Source organism: Schistocerca nitens, chromosome 2 (genome assembly GCF_023898315.1).
Source record: "Schistocerca nitens isolate TAMUIC-IGC-003100 chromosome 2, iqSchNite1.1, whole genome shotgun sequence".
NCBI classification, from domain to species: domain Eukaryota; kingdom Metazoa; phylum Arthropoda; class Insecta; order Orthoptera; family Acrididae; genus Schistocerca; species Schistocerca nitens.
The window spans coordinates 266,456,090-266,476,518 of NC_064615.1; the positions used below are offsets into that span (position 1 = coordinate 266,456,090).

Consider the following 20,429-nt stretch of genomic DNA (forward strand, 5'->3'; position numbering starts at 1 on the left):
ACAGCAATCTTTTCTAAATCGCTTTGCAACTGATACTGGTCTTCGGATGACCTTAGTAGACGGTAAATTACAGCATCATCTGCGAACAACCTTAGAGAACTGCTCAGATTGTCACCCAGGTCATTTATATAGATCAGGAACAGCAGAGGTCCCAGGACGCTTCCCTGGGGAACACCTGATATCACTTCAGTTCTGCTCGATGATTTGCCGTCTATTACTACGAACTGCGACCTTCCTGACTGGAAATCACGAATCCAGTCGCACAACTGAGACGATACCTCATAGGCCCGCAGCTTGATTAGAAGTCGCTTGTGACGCCTGTTCCGTCGGGTTCAGATCAGGTGAATTTGGTGGACAGGACAGCAACGCGTATTCACTATCATGCTACTCAAACCAGTGTAGCACGATTCTGGTCTAGTGACAAGGACAGTTACCCTGCTGCAACACGCAACATCTGTCGGGAATACGGCATGAAGGAATGCAGGTGGTCCATAGCAATGTTAATGTGGTCCACAGCTATCATGAGGCCTCTGATTACTACCACAGATTCCACGGAAGCGCACGTTAATGAGCAAATACTGCCACCATCGGTCTGCGTCTTTAGCGTGGTACATATTTCGATCAGCTATTAGCCTGGATGACGGTGTATCCGAAGACGACCATTTGTTACACCATAGCTCTAATGCTCTACTGATTTATTTCGCATTTTTGTTTTGGTTTAATGTTATAACATTGAGTATCTGTAAATGTTGTTGGATTGAGTCGATATCATGAGAGTGTTTATTCTTTTCTGTGTAAAAAACTTTGATGTCATGGTTTGATTCTATGAAATGTAGTGTATATGTCATTTAAATTCTTTGTCCCAATTGGAGGGAGACAAAACTTACTGTATATATTTGGAATTTGTTTAAACAATTTTTTTAGAAATGTCAATATGTGCAAAGGTTCTGTTTTATTTAAAATGTTTGTTCTCTGTTATGTAAACTGCTGACCTTCACTAAGGGCTCTTAGCTAAACTTTATGTAAAAAGTGTTGTGGTTCCCCTCGGGAACGGAACTGTGTAGCGTGCGCAAATTGTGGTTGGCCTAGGTAGAAAAGGTGGAACCAAGAGTCAGTCGAGAACGAGCTACCAAACTGTGAACTGCCCATGTAAAAGTTGTATATTGTGCTGGTTCCGAGAGAGCCTTTTCCTGACGTTTTCCAATGTCTCGGATGGATGGAAAAAGAGCTGGAATTATTCTGAAATTGGCATCTATCATCGCCACCAAGAAATGACAGAGTCCAGCAATTCTACCTGCAAATGCATCTAACAACACGCAATCGCCACCACATTGCGCAATCTCTGTAACTTAACACTATAGTAATGTACAGTGAAGGATCAGTTTGTTGGATGTGTTAATGTGCTCAAATATAAGGTAATTTATAACTGAATTTATGTACCTACCCTGACTTTTTTCCCCTTGTCATACCACCTCTCAGGCTCCTCTCCGTTTGAACTAAAGTGATTGCCAAGTGTCCTTACTGAAAGAACATTAATGCCCAGTGTTTTACTAATTAAGGTCTCTTGAACATAGTAAAAAGAAAGTTAAAGTTAATGTGGCAAGAAAGCGAACTAAAGTAATTGATGCTTGCAGAAAATAATTTTTCTATTGAAACTGCTTATTAATATGTTGTTGCCAACTTCAAAATTAAAAGTTCTTAAAACTGAGGCTTATAAAGTTTTGCTTAGTAAATGATCACATTGCTGCCTGTTGTAAATCGCAAAAGGTGAGTCAGTATCTTACAAATAAGTTAATTTTGTGTCTCACTGTAGTACAAGTGGAAAACTGCAATAGTGGAAAGTTATATACTCATGCTTGCCAAGCACTTGTTTCTTTTGGGTATTGAAAGTGCATATTAATAGTGTAATAGCATCCACAGGTTATCCTTTATGCTCATGATAAATAACAACTAATAGAAAGACCACTATTTGTGAAAACAATAACTTCTTTATTCAAAAGACAGTGAGAAGTAATTTGCTGGTGAAATACATTTAACTTTCATTCTAAATAGAAAAGTATTTAGCTGAGAGAGACTTAACCTGTGACCAGTTCATAATTTTGCAGTGAACTACATTTATAATTTTATGTCAACTAGGAAAGTGTTTGAAAAAATAATACTTAACCAATGTCCAATTTATGATTTTGCAGTGAATATTAATAGTAATGTTGTAAAACTTATTCGCTTTGAATAAGCCCTGAAAGTAATAGTGTGTTCCGTTATCGGTTATATTTTTGCAAATAGTTTGTGCTGCTCTAGCTGTTAGTTCCAACCTTAACATTGACATATGCAGGTGTCAGAGTTCATTGCACTCGCGTGTGGTAAAATATAGGTTGTGTTTGTCCGTTAAAGTTACTCATACTTATTTTCATAAACGAGAATGACAATAATTCTCTTGCCTAATTAGGCTGGTGACCGTTTTCCTTACTCTTTGAACAGTGTAGATAGGTAAATTATTGTTTGTTACTACTTAAACATTTAAGTAATTCTAACTTTCACTTCTGATAAGCCACCTCCGTTAGGTACAACACTGTCAATATAACAAAATTCCTCTCAGAGGGTAACACTGCTTTGCTTCTTCATACTATAATTACTTGAATAAGAATAATTTCATTATACGAACTGCCTTCAGCTTTGAGGTTATGGTATAGTAGTAGCGGACGGTAGTGTTATGTGTGGCTTTTCCGTGACAGGAGTATTTGTTCTGTTGGGGCATAGTAAGTAATAAACCAAATTTGGTATTTGATTGTATAAGCTACGTAAACCAGTTGTAGTGTTATACATCGACCTGGTGTGACAAGGCATCGCACAAGTTGACACGTTTCCATTGATTCACGGTCTTATCTTGATGCGCCGTGTACACTGCATTCGTACTTGTCGATGTTGTTGTGTGAACATGGGGACACGGGCAGATTATTTGTTATAAAACCCTATGTGCGCTGAACAGTGTGTCCTGAAACACTTACGCCTGCTCCAGCACTGTACTCTATCGTCAGATCTCCCACAGGTCGCCGGCTATCCTGCTTTACAGAGTCGGCAAGCTTCCAGTCTCCTCGAGGCATAGACGTCCAACACCTCGTTGCCGTCCTGCAGTCATTTTCCACACATGCTCGCGACAGCAGCATGGGAACAACCGACCAGCTTAGCCTTTTCCTAGATGCTCGTTTCTGGGGGCCAGGCCTTAACAATATGTGCTTTGCCAAAGTTGGTTATGTCAGTGCCTTTTCCCATTTGCAGCTCGTATCGTCACTAGAGTGATTCCCACTCGTCACTGCTCTACTTATACACAGTAATTCAGCTCCGCCTACCTAGGGGTTTTATGCAACTGCAACGTCTTCAAACATCATACATATGATCTTCATATTCTCTCGCTTGATATGCTCAAACTATAAAATATGCTCAAACTATAAATTCTACAGAAAAGCGAGCAGGACTTTTTTGCAGGAAATTTAATGTAGTTAAATTTTGCACAGGGATATGTTTTTGCTTAACACTTTTATTTTCGAATTATTTAACAAAAACGTACAAAGGTCAGCCTCAAACGTGTCTTTCTTGAGTAATTTGAAAACTGTGGCCTCCAGCGGAAACGTATCCCAGTACAAAATTTAAGTAAATTAAATTTTCTACAAACAAAGGAAGTAGGTTACAGTACACTTGTTCGCCCACTGCTTGAATACTGCTCAGCAGTGTGGGATCCGTACCAGATAGGATTGATAGAAGAGATAGAGAAGCTCCAATGGAGAGTAGCGCACTTCGTTACAGGATCATTTAGTAATCGCGAAAGTGTTACGGGGATGATAGATAAACTCCAGTGGAAGACTCTGCAGGAGAGACGCTCAGTAGCTCGGTACGCGCTTTTGTTGAAGTTTCTAGAACATACCTTCACCGAGGAGTCAAGCAGTATATTGCTCCCTCCTACGTATATCTCGCGAAGAGACCATGAGGATAAAATCAGAGAGATTGGAGCCCACACAGAGGCATACCAACAATCCTTCTTTCCACAAACAATATGAGACTGGAATAGAAGCGAGAACCCATAGAGGTACTCAAGGTGCCCTCCGCCACACACCGTCAGGTGGCTTGCGAAGTATGGAGGTAGAGGTAGATGTAGATGTACAGGCGGATCCTGTTCATTTTTTTCTGTAGAACTTATTGTTTACGCTTAACGGGCGAGAAAATATGAAAATTACACGTGTGGTTTTTGAATGCGTTGCGGGTTCCATAAAACCCTCAGGTAGGGGCAGCTGAGTCGCCCTGTGTACTTCGCTTACCGCGTCGCGTGCCCACAACACTGCGAGGTGGTTTCCAATGTCGCGGCTGTGGTCCCAGTGTTTGAGCTCAGCACTATCTGTATGCAGGTTACTGCGTTTGCGTCATTCGGTGCCGTGATCCTGACTTGACAGTCCCCAATCATTTTCTGTTGTATTTTGGACACATGAATCGAGGTTGGGTGCAGACACAGAGTCAACAAAGTGTCCGTGCATATCAGCTGCAAACTACACCCCAAATGCAAACTCGTATGATGACTGTGTAGACTGTGTGCAACTCGTATCTATGTTTGCTGCTCTATGATGCCTGGAATACAGTCTTTCTGAAAGTAGCAGGGAGCGCAGAGTCATCTACAACTGACGCAGAAACAAGACTAAGTTATAAAGAATCTAGGGTAGTGAAAGAGAAGCCGTCGTTGAGAAGGGAGTGAGATGAGACATGGTTGCAGCTTGCTCCCAATGTTATTCAGTTCGTACACTCACTAAGCAGTAAAGAAAACCAAAGAGAAATTTGGGAAGTGATTTGTAGTTCATAGAGAAGAAAAAAACTTTCAGGTTGGACTATGGTACTGTAATCCTGCCAGAGACGGCAGAGACCTGCATGATCAGTTGAAGGGAATGCACACTGTCCTGAAAGGTGCTTATAAGAGGAACGGCGATAAAAGTAAATGAAGGGTGAAGAGTATAGTAGAATTAAATCAAGTGATGCTGAGAAAAATGAAACAGTAAAAGAAGTAGATAAGTTTTAATATTTGGGCAGCAAAATAACTGACAATGGCCGAAGTAGAGAGGATATACAATGCAGACTAGTAATACTGTGAAAAAATTTTCTGAAAAAGAGAAATTTGTTAAAATCTAAAACAAATTTAAATGTCTGGAGTTTAGCCTCGTATGGGATTGAAGTGTCGACAAACAACAGTTCAGACGACAAGAGAATAGAAGCTTTTGGAATGTGGTGTTACAGAAGAATGTTGAAGAATTGAGGGACAGATCGAATGGCTAATGAAGAGGTACTGAAGCAAATGGTGAAAACAAATTGTGGCACAATTTGACTAAAAGAAAGAATCAGTTTAGAGGGCAGAGCCTGAGGCATCAAGGAATCGTAAAATGAGTAATGGACGGAAGTGTGTGTGTGTGTGTGTGTGTGTGTGTGTGTGTGTGTGCGGGTGGGAGGGTGGGTGGGTGGATGTGGTAGGGAGTACAATTGACGAGGAAGAACAAGACTTGAGAGCTTGAGTACAATAAGCAGTTTCAAATGAATGTGGGTTGCAGTAATCATTCAGAGATAGAGACGCTCCCACAGGAAGATATATATATTGTGGTGAGCTACATCAAGCCAGTCTTCAGACTGAAGACCACAACGCAAACAACATCCCTGTACGATTTACATTTGCCCACAGCAAAGGTCTAGAAATAAATCGTGCCACAGTGCTATAATGCAGGCGAAATATACATTATATCTGAATGTTTTCTAGTCCTTCTCAAGGTGATGAATATAAATTCCCCTTTAGTGCAGAACATTTAACAAAGCGCTTCATTTGACAAGGATGTAGGCTAAGGATGCGAATGTTTCTATTAGGCCTAAACTCCAATTTCACGACCACAGTGTCACCAAGTAAAAAAAAAAATAGCTAGCCTCAAGTATTCGAGAGAAGTTGTTCGTACAAAATCACTACTTTTCCTTGAAGATTAACATAAGAACAATGTTTATTAACTTTCATACTCATCAGCCACAATTTTGTCATTTTGGATATCAGTGATGTTGCGTGCTGCAATATGTCACTTACAAATATTTATGACCTATGCACCTTTTGCTCAGTATGTTTTATTACTTACTGTGTCTACTGATTCTGTTCTACGTTTTCTGTTGCTGCACTGCAGGTAAAACTGTTGTTCTTCCTGTAATACTAAAAACAACTTTCAGCACAGTAGACACACTCTTCCACCATGTTAACCTGTTTAGTGTTATCTAGTGTTGCCAACTGTGCGGTTTTTAACTAACTCATACGATACCAGGAACACGTAAGTTGAAAGTGCTGCATGGAAATGAAAATGTGTGAGATTACTGGACATCGTGACCGCCTGCTATGCAAACAACTTTTATCACATAAACTCAAACAAGTTTCAGCATCTTTGTGCCATGGTCAGTGGTATTCTTTATTCAGTTCCGTAAAATGAAAGCATGTTTTAACGAACAATTATTCTAACAAAATTAGGCCTGAAACAGTTTTTTGTCCTTCGTTGTCATTACCTTAATTTTTCCACATTATTGGTTTATGCAGGAATCTCTATACATTATTGGTTATCGGTAGTTTCTCACATCCAAAAATTTAAAGAGGGTCCACCAAATTTGTTGAAGACGTCATCCGGTTGCATTCTCATAAATTGTTCGAACATTTTATATACCAGGAGAAACTGTACCTGTCCAACACTGTTTATGCACAAGAATAGAAATCTTAAATGTTGAGAATTATAAATTAGCAACTGTATATCGTAGAACCAATATTTAGAAAGGATGCGTTGTCAGATATGTAAAAAACAATAACAAATTGAAGACTTACGTTTACTTATTACGTCACTTTCACGATATATGTTTGTAGGCAGACTAGTTTAACGGTTGCTGCTTCTTTCGCTTAGACTGTATGGTCTGCACAGCTTTCTTCTGTTTTTCTTTAATCGAATTTCTACATTGTTCACATATTGCAATACCTTCTAAACTATTCACGCTAGCCTTAAAGCTGCAGAAGAATGGTCTTTTCCGAATGTGCTTCCGACCAAAAAGCGATTCTGGTTGCTAAAGTCCGAGGCTTTTATTAATTATGCCTTGTGCTTTCTTGTGGTGATATTTCCGTAGAAACTTTCATCCCCTAACACATATTTCTTAGTATCTAACCGAGAAATGAAATATCAGTTTTCATAGATCTGGCTTTAAAATGTTTTTAATATAACGAAATATTTTCATAAAAATTTTCATCCACTGTTTCACCCCCTTAGGGGTTGAGTTTCCAAAACAGTGAAACAAGTATTTTTTTTATTTCTAACAGAGAAATCAGACACAAATTTAATAGATTTAGCTTTGCAAATGCTTTCATAATGAAATAATTTCATAAAACTTTTCATTCCTTATTTCACTCCCTTAAGGGGCTGAATTTCCAAACTTACTACTATACGAATTATTTTTATTTCCAGCCGAGAGGTGAAAAACCAATTTTCATAGATATTGGTTTAAAAATTCTTTAGCAGATCTTTAATAATGACTTATTTTCAAAGAAACTTTCACCCCTTATATTATCTCTTTAACGGTTAAATTTCCAAAATTGCTGAAAGTGCATTTTTTACGTATTTCTCACTGAGAAAATTTCGTAGTTTTAGTTTCAAAACTGTCTTAATAGCAACGTTTCTTCAAAAAGCATTTGGTCCTCTATTTCAACCCGTTAGGAGCAGAATTTCGAACAATCCCTTCTTAAACGATAATGTCCACACCCTCTCCAAATTTAAATTTTCTCTCCTTAGTGGTTTGGGCTGGGCAAAGATGAGTCATTGAATCAGTCTGGCCCTAGTTCATCCTCCTAAGGATCGAATTTCCAAACACAGTGAAACATGCATTTTTTCATTTCTAAATGAGAAGTCAAATACCTGTTTGCGTAGATCTACCTTTAAAAATGCTTTCAGAATGAAATGTTTTCGTAAAACTAGTTGAAGCGTGCCAGAGACTCTGGTCATGAGTGTGTGTGAGGAGTTGTGTTTGCGTGAATGTGTGTGTGTGTGTGTGTGTGTGTGTGTGTGTGTGTGTTTGTGTGTGTGTCTGTCGTATATTTTTGACAAAGGCCTTGTTGGCCGAAAGCTTATTTTGTGACAGTCTTTTTCTTGTGCCTATCTGCGACTCAGCATCTCCGCTATATGGTGATAGCAAGTATCCTTTTCATAATATTGTTACATTCCATCCTGGATTTTCCACTGTTTGAAATGTGTACTTTTTGTTTCCAAGTGAGAAGCCAAATTCAAATTTTCATAGATTTGGCTTTAATAATGCTTTGATCCCTTATATCACTTCCTTAGGGGTTGAATTTCCAAAAACAATGAAACACATATTTCTTTATTTGTAACCGAAAACTCAAATACTAATTTTTTTAGATGCATCTTTAAAAAACTTAAGTACTGTAGTTCTTTAATAACTGGTTATTTTAAGAAACTATCTATCAACATTTCACTCTCATAGGGCTTAAATTTCCAGAAATGCTGATACACGTATTTCTTTACTTCTGACCAGGAAACCAAATACCAATTTTCGTAGATCTACCCTGAAAGTTGCCTTCACAGAGACATGTTTTTTAAAAACCTCTCATCCCCTGTTTCAGCCCCTTAGGACTAGAATTTCGAAAGGTCCCTTCTTAAACGATGCCTACAGTATAAGATAAAAACCCTACCCAAACATCAAGTTTCTGTCCTCAGCAGTTTAGGCTGGGCGATGACGAATCAGTGAGTCAGTGAGTTAGGGCATTGCCTTTTGTATATAAAGATTAAATATGCTTTTTTAGGTTATTTTTAAGAAAGGAATAAAGAGTTTTATTAATAAATGTCGACTCATTTCATTATTAATGTCCTTCTTAAAAGAATAGTTCTGCATGGCAGTGAATATAGGATTCTATGTTAGTCATAATTTGAAGTCCAGAAGGGTATTTCACTAAATGTGCCATCTACCATTCCAACGACCATGTATTAAGATGAAACGAAAAAACTGTTACCTTCTTGGGTTCTATTTCATCTGAGGAATTTGGTTGTGTATAACAAAACATTTTTCCGCAGATTTTTTTGTCTGCTGAGGTAAAACTTAAAATTGGTTCATATTTCATGCAACTGACAAGAAGTAGTTACTGGAGTTTAAAAAGCTAAAACCAAACTAAACTCCTACCGAACAGGTCACGAAGGCCCAACGGTACAGACCGGCCGCCGTGTCATCCTTAGCCCATAGGCGTCGCTGGATGCGGATATGGAGGGGCATGTGGTCAGCACACCGCTCTCCCAGCCGTATGTCAGTTTCCGAGAAAGGAGCCGCTACTTTTCAGTCAAATAGCTCCTCAGTTTGCGTCACAAGGGCTGAGTGCAACCCGCTTGCCAACAGCGCTCGGCGGACCGGAGGGTCACCCACCCAAGTGCTAGCCCAGCCCAACAGCGCTTAACTTCGGTGATCTGACGGAAACCGGTGGTACCACTGTGGCACGGCCGTTGGCAGTTAATGGAGTTGCCATACATAATTATTTTCTGCATAGAGGAAAATCACTACTGCCGTTCCTTCAGTTTCAATATAGGCTGCTTCCAATCAATAGATAATTTCTCTGTTAAATGATAAAGCACATATAGTTCTCTTAGTTGTTGATCCAAGCATCGTAATTATGTTAGTAGAATTGCACCAAAACTGACTTACTTAGCATTATAGCGGGTGATCGCATGATACAAGCAACATACAGACTACTAAGCTGATAAAATAAGCAAAGCTAAACTTGCCAGGTATGCCATTCAGTTGGTCGATATATATATATATATATATATATATATATCGACCAACTGAATGACATACCTGGCATATATATATATATATATATATATATATATATATATATATATATATATTGAGTGAGCTACCGATCTTTGTGTTGTTTTGCTTCAAATATCAGATACTCATACTGCCTTGTTGATATGTCGATGAGATGTTCATACCTCAATGGCTACTTCACGTATGTGTTAGAGGCAAAGTTTAAATATGCTGATTGGGTCTGTGCAGACTAACCTGTAATCTGAGAGTCAGAGAAGACGCCAGCGTTATTGACCAGGATGTCGACGCGGCCGAGGTTGTCCTTGAGCCAGCGGAAGGCCGCCTGAATGTCCTCCTCTTTGCGCAGGTCTGCCTGGACTGCGTGCAGCTTGCCAGGGTACGAGTCGGACTTAGCAATGGCCTGAAACCAAAAAATGTACCAAAAAACTGTCTTAAATGTGTGGATTCCCTACACAATATGCGACCACAGGTTCAGTACTTCACTTGAGTCAAAATTCTACACTCTTATATACAGCCTTGGATACGAGACGAAAGCAAACGCAAAATCATGGCATTTGTGAGCTCGTCGGCTCTTGATGTGAACATGCAGATTAATTCTGGTACTCCAGAGAATGATATTCCAGGTGGGTGTGGAGCAGTTTTTCAAGCTAAAATGGCTGGGGCCAGAGCCAGAGTTGAAGCCAGGCAGGCTATCACGCAATATCTCGGTTGGAATGCCAATGAGGAACAGCTGATGCATGTAGAATGGGCAGACCAGAGTTAATTACCACACACCACCCAAACTAAATGGATGGCCAAAGTACCGTTGCAGCAGAGTGGCCTTGTGGAGAAGGGAGCATAACATCATTTTTTTTTTAACACGCACAGTGAAGTAACAACACGTAAGTTGTGTTCAAGACTGGCTATTCAGCAGGCAGACAGGCCAAACTGGAAACTTTAAGACTGGAATTATGAGACCGCAGTGTGGTGTAGAACTTTGACAAGTGCAGGAAACTAGGGCACACTCGATCATTCTCGACACCTGATAATGTGATTTGCATGGAGCAATTGGTACAAGAACCCTGACTTGAAAGCTTAGTTCTCAGTTGGCAGCTAACCAGTCCCGAGGTGGGACCTGTGACGTACCATCTGCGATCTGCCAAGATGACTTCGACCTACAATGCAACAGCCAGCCTGTTTTGAAGCGCTTGGCTGACGATGGCGGCTGGCGCCTCGTCTTTGCCTAGAAGCCTTTGGTGCATCCCATCACCAGGCCACCTCGAGGTCTAGCTGATGGTACCTGGTGAGCTGCCAAACCACCACCTTTCCAGGGAAGCACAGTTGCTCCCAACCCCGTACCAGAGTGCATGAGCTGACACCTCCATCACTGGACCTCCTCTCGCTGAGAGGCCGTGACTCTTTGTGACTACGGCCACCTCGTGCAGAGCTCTGGGTTGCCTTTCAGGACTGTGTGAAAACAACACTATGGAACGATAATGATTTCTTTTTTCCGTTTTCATGTACTTTCTTTTCACTTTTTCTGCTTTGTTTTCGCGATACGCTGGAAGAATTACTTTAGCATGAGTGCTGTAAATTTATCTCTTTGTACAACTACATTGTACCCGTGGTCTAGGGGTAGCGTCTTTGATTCATAATCAAAAACGTCTTCGGTCCCGGGTTCGATACCCGCCACTGCCTAAATTTTGATAAATAATCAGCATTGGCGGCCGAAAACTTCCGGCATAAGAAGTCAGCCACATTCTGCCAACGGCCTTGTCAAAGAGGGCGGAGGAGCGGATAGAGGTTCAGGGCACTCTCTTGTCCTAGGGGTGGGAAATTGCCCCTAAAGGCGGAAGAATCAGTAATGATCAACGACATGAGGATGCAGAAGGCAATGGAAACCACTGCATTAAAGACACGTAACGTGTATCCACAGGACATGTGGCCTGTAATTGAAGAAGTGTCATTATGATCTCTCCATTGACAAAAGATTCCGGAATAGTCCCCCATTCGGATCTCCGGGAGGGGACTGCCAAGGGGGAGGTTACCATGAGAAAAAGATTGAATAATCAACGAAAGGATACCGTTCTACGAGTCGGGGCGTGGAATGTCAGAAGCTTGAACGTGGTAGGGAAACTAGAAAATCTGAAAAGGGAAATGCAAAGGCTCAATCTAGATATAGTAGGGGTCAGTGAAGTGCAGTGGAAGGAAGACAAGGATTTCTGGTCAGATGAGTATCGGGTAATATCAACAGCAACAGAAAATGGTATAACAGGTGTAGGATTCGTTATGAATAGGAAGGTAGGGCAGAGGGTGTGTTACTGTGAACAGTTCAGTGACCGGGTTGTTCTAATCAGAATCGACAGCAGACCAACACCGACAACGATAGTTCAGGTATACATGCCGACGTCGCAAGCTGAAGATGAACAGATAGAGAAAGTGTATGAGGATATTGAAAGGGTAATGCAGTATGTAAAGGGGGACGAAAATCTAATAGTCATGGGCGACTGGAATGCAGTTGTAGGGGAAGGAGTAGAAGAAAAGGTTACAGGAGAATATGGGCTTGGGGCAAGGAATGAGAGAGGAGAAAGACTAATTGAGTTCTGTAACAAGCTTCAGCTAGTAATAGCGACTACCCTGTTCAGGAATCACAAGAGGAGGAGGTATACTTGGAAAAGGCCGGGAGATACGGGAAGATTTCAATTAGATTACATCATGGTCAGACAGAGAGTCCGAAATCAGATACTGGATTGTAAGGCGTACCCAGGAGCAGATATAGACACAGATCACAATATAGTAGTGATGAAGAGTAGGCTGAAGTTCAAGACATTAGTCAGGAAGAATCAATACGCAAAGAAGTGGGATACGGAAGTACTAAGGAATGACGAGATACGTATGAAGTTCTCTAACGCTATAGATACAGCAATAAGGAATAGCGCAGTAGGCAGTACAGTTGAAGAGGAATGGACATCTCTAAAAAGGGCCATCACAGAAGTTGGGAAGAAAAACATAGGTACAACCATAAGTAACAGAAGAAATACTTCAGTTGATTGATGAAAGGAGGAAGTACAAACATGTTCCGGAAAAATCAGGAATACAGAAATACAAGTCGCTAAGGAATGAAATAAATAGCAAGTGCAGGGAAGCTAAGACGAAATGGCTGCAGGAAAAATGTGAAGACATCGAAAAAGATATGATTGTCGGAAGGACAGACTCAGCATACAGGAAAGTCAAAACAACCTTTGGTGACATTAAAAGCAACGGTGGTAACATTAAGAGTGCAACGGGAATTCCACTGTTAAATGCAGAGGAGAGAGCAGATAGGTGGAAAGAATACATTGAAAGCCTCTATGAGGGTGAAGATTTGTCTGATGTGATGAAACAGGAGTCGATTTAGAAGAGATAGGGGATCCAGTATTAGAATCGGAATTTAAAAGAGCTTTGGAGGACTTACGGTCAAATCAGGCAGAAGGGATGGATAACATTCCATCAGAATTTCTAAAATCATTGGGGGAAGTGGCAACAAAACGACTATTCACGTTGGTGTGCAGAATATATGAGTCTGGTGACATACCATCTGACTTTCGGAAAAGCATCATCCACACAATTCCGAAGACGGCAAGAGCTGACAAGTACGAGAATTATCGCACAATCAGCTTAATAGCTCATGCATCGAAGCTGCTTACAAGAATAATATACAGAAGAATGGAAAAGAAAATTGAGAATGCGCTAGGTGACGATCAGTTTGGCTTTAGGAAAAGTAAAGGGACAAGAGAGGCAATTCTGACGTTACGGCTAATAATGGAAGCAAGGCTAAAGAAAAATCAAGACACTTTCATAGGATTTGTCGACCTGGAAAAAGCGTTTGACAATATAAAATGGTGCAAGCTGTTCGAGATTCTGAAAAAAGTAGGGGTAAGCTATAGGGAGAGACGGGTCATATACAATATGTACAACAACCAAGAGGGAATAATAAGAGTGGACGATCAAGAACTAAGTGCTCGTATTAAGAAGGGTGTAAGACAAGGCTGTAGCCTTTCGCCCCTACTCTTCAATCTGTACATCGAGGAAGCAATGATGGAAATAAAAGAAAGGTTCAGGAGTGGAATTAAAATACAAGGTGAAAGGATATCAATGATACGATTCGCTGATGACATTGCTATCCTGAGTGAAAGTGAAGAAGACTTAAATGATCTGCTGAATGGAATGAACAGTCTAATGAGTACACAGTATGGTTTGGGAGTAAATCGGAGAAAGACGAAGGCAATGAGAAGTAGTAGAAATGAGAACAGCGAGAAACTTAACATCAGGATTGATGGTCACCAAGTCAATGAAGTTAAGGAATTCTGCTACCTAGGCAGTAAAATAACCAATGACGGACGGAACAAGGAGGACATCAAAAGCAGACTCGCTATGGCATAAAAGGCATTTCTGGCCAAGAGAAGTCTACTAATATCAAATACCGGCCTTAATTTGAGGAAGAAGTTTCTGAGGATGTGCGTCTGGAGTACAGCATTGTATGGTAGTGAAACATGGGCTGTGGGAAAACCGGAACAGAAGAGAATCGAAGCATTTGAGATGTGGTGCTATAGACGAATGTTGAAAATTAGGTGGACTGATAAGGTAAGGAATGAGGAGGTTCTATGCAGAATCGGAGAGGAAAGGAATATGTGGAAAACACTGATAAGGAGAAGGGACAGGATGATAGGACATCTGCTAAGATATGAGGAAATGACTTCCATGGTACTAGAGGGAGCTGTAGAGGGCAAAAACTGTAGAAGAAGACAGAGATTGGAATACGTCAAGCAAATAATTGAAGACGTAGGTTGCAAGTGCTACTCTGAATGAAGAGGTTAGCATAGGAAAGGAATTCGTGGCGGGCCGCATCAAACCAGTCGGTAGACTTATGACAAAAAAAAAAAAAAAAAAAAACTACATTTCTGTTTACGTCTTTCAGTGGTCATGAGTGTAATTGTTTTGATGCTGCTTGATTTCAGGTTTATTAACATGGCTGTTTAAATTCTTTTTCTGTGAACGGAATGATATGAAGTCATAATTTTCATGAAACTGCAAATCGATGTTCTTGGAATTGTTGAAAGTGTAATGTGAAGCGAGATGGACTAAGTGGTGTAGAAACATGTCGCTAGGTCGACAGAGAAAGCATCAACAAAGAGTTGGGAGCGAGAACGAGAAGCGATTGTCGTGCCTCGCCTGTGCTAGTGCGTATTGTGTATGTGGCCGACGTAAAATAGCTGTTTTCAACGGTGATAACGTTTTGCGATTCTTTTGCGTACTGCGGACAAAGAGTTAAGTGTCGCGTTGGTTATTAGTCGGAACTGCTACTCGGCAGGTTAAGCTTAAGAGCTATGACGGGCAGACAGCTTAGCTGCGTGAACGCTCGCTAGTGCACGATTTGATTGTAGGCAGCACAGATGGTTTATTGCGTACTGTGGACTGTAAAACTAAACAGAAACTTGCTAACGCATTTCCTTGTCGTGAACTGATATGTATAACTTTAATCTCGAATGGGCGATGTGCCGATCACCGCGCAAATGATATGAGTACGCGGTGACCATTGTGCACGGTACGTATTGTGTGATGTGTACCGTGGTCTGTCAGGTCAAGTTACAACTAACTTATTGTACTTTCTTATTGCGGACGGTAGTACTGCGAAAAGTGGCGAGCCGCGATCGAACGGAAACTGAGAGGGATCGGTCGCGCCCGCTTTGCTGGCGGAACCTTCCGGAGTCGAACGACGAAAACTTCTTGCTGCGACAGAGATAGATGATGGAAGAGTGACTGCAGTCTTCGTCTTGGTAATCCGTTGGACTGGTCGAGGCACATGGTCGGTCAGCCGGACGTTCCAAGCCGATGTTGTATTGAGTCAGCACGAAGAATTTTACGAAGGGGCCCGAAGGAACTGTTGCACACCGCCATTCGCCGAATTGCGAACTCTGACCGACATTAAACAGCCACATAAAAAAAAAGTGATGTTGGTCGAGATGGCCGTTTGCAACAGCCTATGTGGATTCTTGTGGTCGTTACAGCTTGTAAAAGCGCATTTACTGCCCACCCGATTGACTGTCTTGGTTGTAGTGAAATACGTTACTGGTGCACATCGTGGTTATTGTATTGAATCCACGTGGGTTTGGATGACCGTGCTCGTCTTGACAAGAACTATATTTATGTTACATCATGTCCGTCCCCAGTAGCTCAGTGGTCAGCGCGACAGACTGTCAATCCTAAGGGCCGCGGCTCGATTCCTGGCTGGGTCGGAGATTTTCTCCTCTCAGGGTCTGGGTGTTGTGTTGTACTAATCATCATCATTTCATCCCCATAGACGCGCAAGTCGTCGAAGTGGCGTCAAATCGAAAGGCTTGCACCTGGCGAACGGTCTACCCGACGGGAGGCCCTAGTCACACGACACTTATTACATAATGTTGCCTACTGTGTATCCTGTTAATCATTTGATGCCGCGCGGGATTAGCCGAGCGGTCTAGGGCGCTGCAGTCATGGACTGTGCGATTGTTCCCGGCAGAGGTTCAAGTCCTCCCTCGGGCATGGGTGTGTGTGTTCGTCCTTAGGATAATTTAGGTTAAGTAGTGTGTAAGCTTAGGGACTGATGACCTTAGCAGTTAAGTCCCATAAGATTTCCCACACATTTGAACATTTTTTGAATCATTTGATTATTGTTGAAAAAGGTGTCGTTGACATGTTAATGAGTGAGCTATCAATTCGAAGTAGTAATGGACTTCTCTGTTGTGTAAGGGTTACCTGTGTTCCATTTAATATTATCTGTTGTGAAATGCAAGACGGTAACACCAGTGCGTAAATTTGAAACTTTCTTGTTAATTGATGGTGGGACCTGTGCGATTTCCATCAGCCATGTTAGTTAACGGGATTTGTTCCTTATGTAAAGATTATCTGTGGGCGCTTTAAAATTGTTTGTTCTAAATGCAGGAAGGTGAACCCAGTACATAATTTGAAAGTTGTTTTGGTTGATTTCAAGTACGCTTACGTCATGCTGATCTCTTGTTAATCCCTCATGAGATTTGTGCGATTTCTGTCCTCCATGTTAGTTGGCTGGATTTGTTTTTATGTCAAGATTATTTGTGGGCTCTTTTAAAACTGTTCATTGTAACTGCAGAAAGGTGAACCCAGTACATAATTTGAAAGTCGTTTTGGTTGATTCCAAGTACGTTTATGTGATGCTGGTTCATTAGGTGCTGTCATAATATTAGTTGTTTCTTAAAGGTAAAAGGGGAATGAAAGTTTAAATTCAAATTTTACCTGCTTATTGATCTTAAAAGTTGTATTAAAAAAAATACATTTTGCGATAAAATTGTTCTATCGATCCTCTTGTAAGGCTAACTGAGGGTCCACCTCTTGAGTTTTCTGTTTAAACATTTATGTGTAATAAAAGCATGAAACTTTCTTCATCACCGCTCCATTGCTACGTCACATTTGTAATTTTAGGTGTGTGATTTGATAATGGTCGTGTCAACCCGAAACCAGTAACCACTACAGCTGAATCTTATATCATTGATACTGAGACGGATGAAATGAAAAATTATAGAATTCCTCGATGTTTAATTAGAAAGCATCCCATTCACAAACAATCCGTCGAACAAGAAAATTGTGGATTCGCTTTGCCCATCCATAGTTCGGGACCGTCCGTCAGTCGCGAACATCAGATTGCAATTGACACAGACTGTCATCTCTCCTTTCCAAAAACTGACCAACAGGGTGGTTCAGTGTCTATTCTTAACTGATTTTATAAAGTGTGAAATCAGTTTGACCGAATCTGTCGCTTAGTTGGGCGCCATTGCCTCCCCTAATCGAATGTGAGAGTTCAAGATGTCTTCGCGTGAAAATTCTTCTCTGAACGTGGGTTTATATTCAAATAAGCACCTACTTCTAATGACAAAGTTCGTGTAGATATAGCTACAATAAACTAATGCCTTCGGACCCTTGCTGTTCGTGAGGTATATTAACAAACTTGTAGGTAATATTATTAAAACGGGGTGTTCAAAAAGTCTCTCGGCAGTGCCGTATGATTGTTAGCCGCGCGTGCCGTATGAGGCAGTGCATATACCGAAATGAAACTCAGTGATATACAAGTTATTAATTTACTGAATATTCATTTTTGCTTACAAATTTTCACATTAAATGTTGAAAGTGTCCCCTCTGCTGTTGAGTACACAATTCCATTCGTCTAATCATGTTTCCAAACACAAGCTGTAACATTTCTTCTGTAACAGAAGCAGTAAAAGTGGATATTGCAGTTTTCAATTCATCGATAGATTTTGGACGGTTTTTATAGACAGTTGCTTTCACTGCACCCCAGAAGAAAAAGTCAGGTGGTGTTAGGTCAGGCGATCGTGGAGGCCCAAGTCCGTGTGAAATTATGCGATCACCAAGAACATCAGCAAGCAGTGACATTGAAATGCGAGCTGTATGCGCGGTTGCACCATCTTGTTGAAAATAACCGTTCAGTATTTCACTTAACCCAAGTTCTCCTATGAATGGGTACAGAATATCACGCAGTATCGTTGTGCGTTTATTGTTTCGTTGAAAAAACCAGGCAGGCGGACTGTCATACGGCAGTGCGGAGAGACATTTTGAACACCCCGTAGTAACCTCAGATGGTGCAGTTATCTATCTAGGCTACTGACTGGAAAAGGCTGCGCAAATATTCAGTGAAATCTTAATTAGATTCCAATGCATTGCAAAGATCTGAAAGTTGCTTTGGATTTTCAGACTTGTAAAATTACGTACTTCACAAAACGGAGGAAGTAGCATCCTGGGACTATAATATCAGTGAGTCACAGTTGCAATCAGACATTTCATACAATTACCTGGGTGAAACAATTTTTACGAATATGAAACACAACCATTAGAAACGTTTAGTCGTGGGTAAAGCACGGGACTTCGGTTCATTTGCAACATACAACGTAAAGTACCCCCTACCACGCGCTTCACAGTTGTTTTCAGAGTATAGATGTTGTTCCAGTTGCTCCCGCTATGCCCTTGGCACTCTCCATGTTGAATATCGTTGCTAATCGACGCGTTTAGTACACAGAGTACTGCCGACGTAAAGATCACGTTCTGCTCGGCAGCATAAATCCTGAAACGACTCCGGCAGCATACCCCAAGATTTCCTCCCTTGCTGTCTATCGCTGCGCCAGGCAGCTGCCGAGCCGCAACACTTGTCAGGAACACGTGAGAGCTGCCGCATGCGGTGTGCAGTGCTATGCACCAAACGGTTTAGCGCTCCGCTGACAACTCGATAACTGTTCCTTCCAACAGCAAAGTCACACGTCTCCTGCCCACTGTCACGGCCGTGAGCATTGTGCTAAGACAATACGTGACAAAGTTATCCTACACCAAATGTGCCACTCAGGTTTGGTGCCGACAATGGCAGCGGTCCAAAGGACATCATGTACCGAATTTTCGCATGGTTTTGACCTGTTTCATCCATAGTACCGCGTTAATAATTGTTGGAATATTGGATGTGTCGCTTGCACAACCAGAAAATGCGATTTTTGTTTGACAATAGGTCCTCAAGAAACATTTCAAATTTTATTGAAAGGATACTTAGCGGCTAGGAATGTCGTTTCTGACAACAGCCGCACGAAAAATAGCATAACCATAAAGAAAACCACTCAACTAGTGGAAGACATAAAAAACGTTTACCTATTACCGAAGTCTGGTGTAACTGCAATGAATCACATTTAACATATAGTACATGAAAGTTACGGTAAATGGGTCTAATGTGGCCTGCTGGTACAGATACATTGATTATGTTTTTTATCTACACTCCTGGAAATGGAAAAAAGAACACATTGACACCGGTGTGTCAGACCCACCATACTTGCTCCGGACACTGCGAGAGGGCTGTACAAGCAATGATCACACGCACGGCACAGCGGACACACCAGGAACCGCGGTGTTGGCCGTCGAATGGCGCTAGCTGCGCAGCATTTGTGCACCGCCGCCGTCAGTGTCAGCCAGTTTGCCGTGGCATACGGAGCTCCATCGCAGTCTTTAACACTGGTAGCATGCCGCGACAGCGTGGACGTGAACCGTATGTGCAGTTGACGGACTTTGAGCGAGGGCGTATAGTGGGCATGCGGGAGGCCGGGTGGACGTACCGCCGAATTGCTCAACACGTGGGGCGTGAGGTCTCCACAGTACATCGATGTTGTCGCCAGTGGTCGGCGGAAGGTGCACGTGCCCGTCGACCTGGGACCGGACCGCAGCGGCGCACGGATGCACGCCAAGACCGTAGGATCCTACGCAGTGCCGTAGGGGACCGCACCGCCACTTCCCAGCAAATTAGGGACACTGTTGCTCCTGGGGTATTGGCGAGGACCATTCGCAACCGTCTCCATGAAGCTGGGCTACGGTCCCGCACACCGTTAGGCCGTCTTCCGCTCACGCCCCAACATCGTGCAGCCCGCCTCCAGTGGTGTCGCGACAGGCGTGAATGGAGGGACGAATGGAGACGTGTCGTCTTCAGCGATGAGAGTCGCTTGTGCCTTGGTGCCAATGATGGTCGTATGCGTGTTTGGCGCCGTGCAGGTGAG

At 41.8% G+C, this 20,429-nt stretch overlaps 1 protein-coding gene and 1 pseudogene across 1 annotated transcript in view; both read right to left on the bottom strand.

Moving 5' to 3' along the window:
• LOC126236007 (farnesol dehydrogenase-like) overlaps nt 1-20,429 on the bottom strand; it is a 57,363-nt gene that overhangs the window by 16,189 nt on the left and 20,745 nt on the right. The window contains exon 2 of the mRNA XM_049945015.1: nt 10,096-10,261. Within this exon, the coding sequence (XP_049800972.1) occupies nt 10,096-10,261 (166 nt within the window). The remainder of the gene's footprint in view (nt 1-10,095; nt 10,262-20,429) is intronic.
• Nucleotides 9,421-9,538, bottom strand: LOC126238459 (5S ribosomal RNA; annotated as a pseudogene).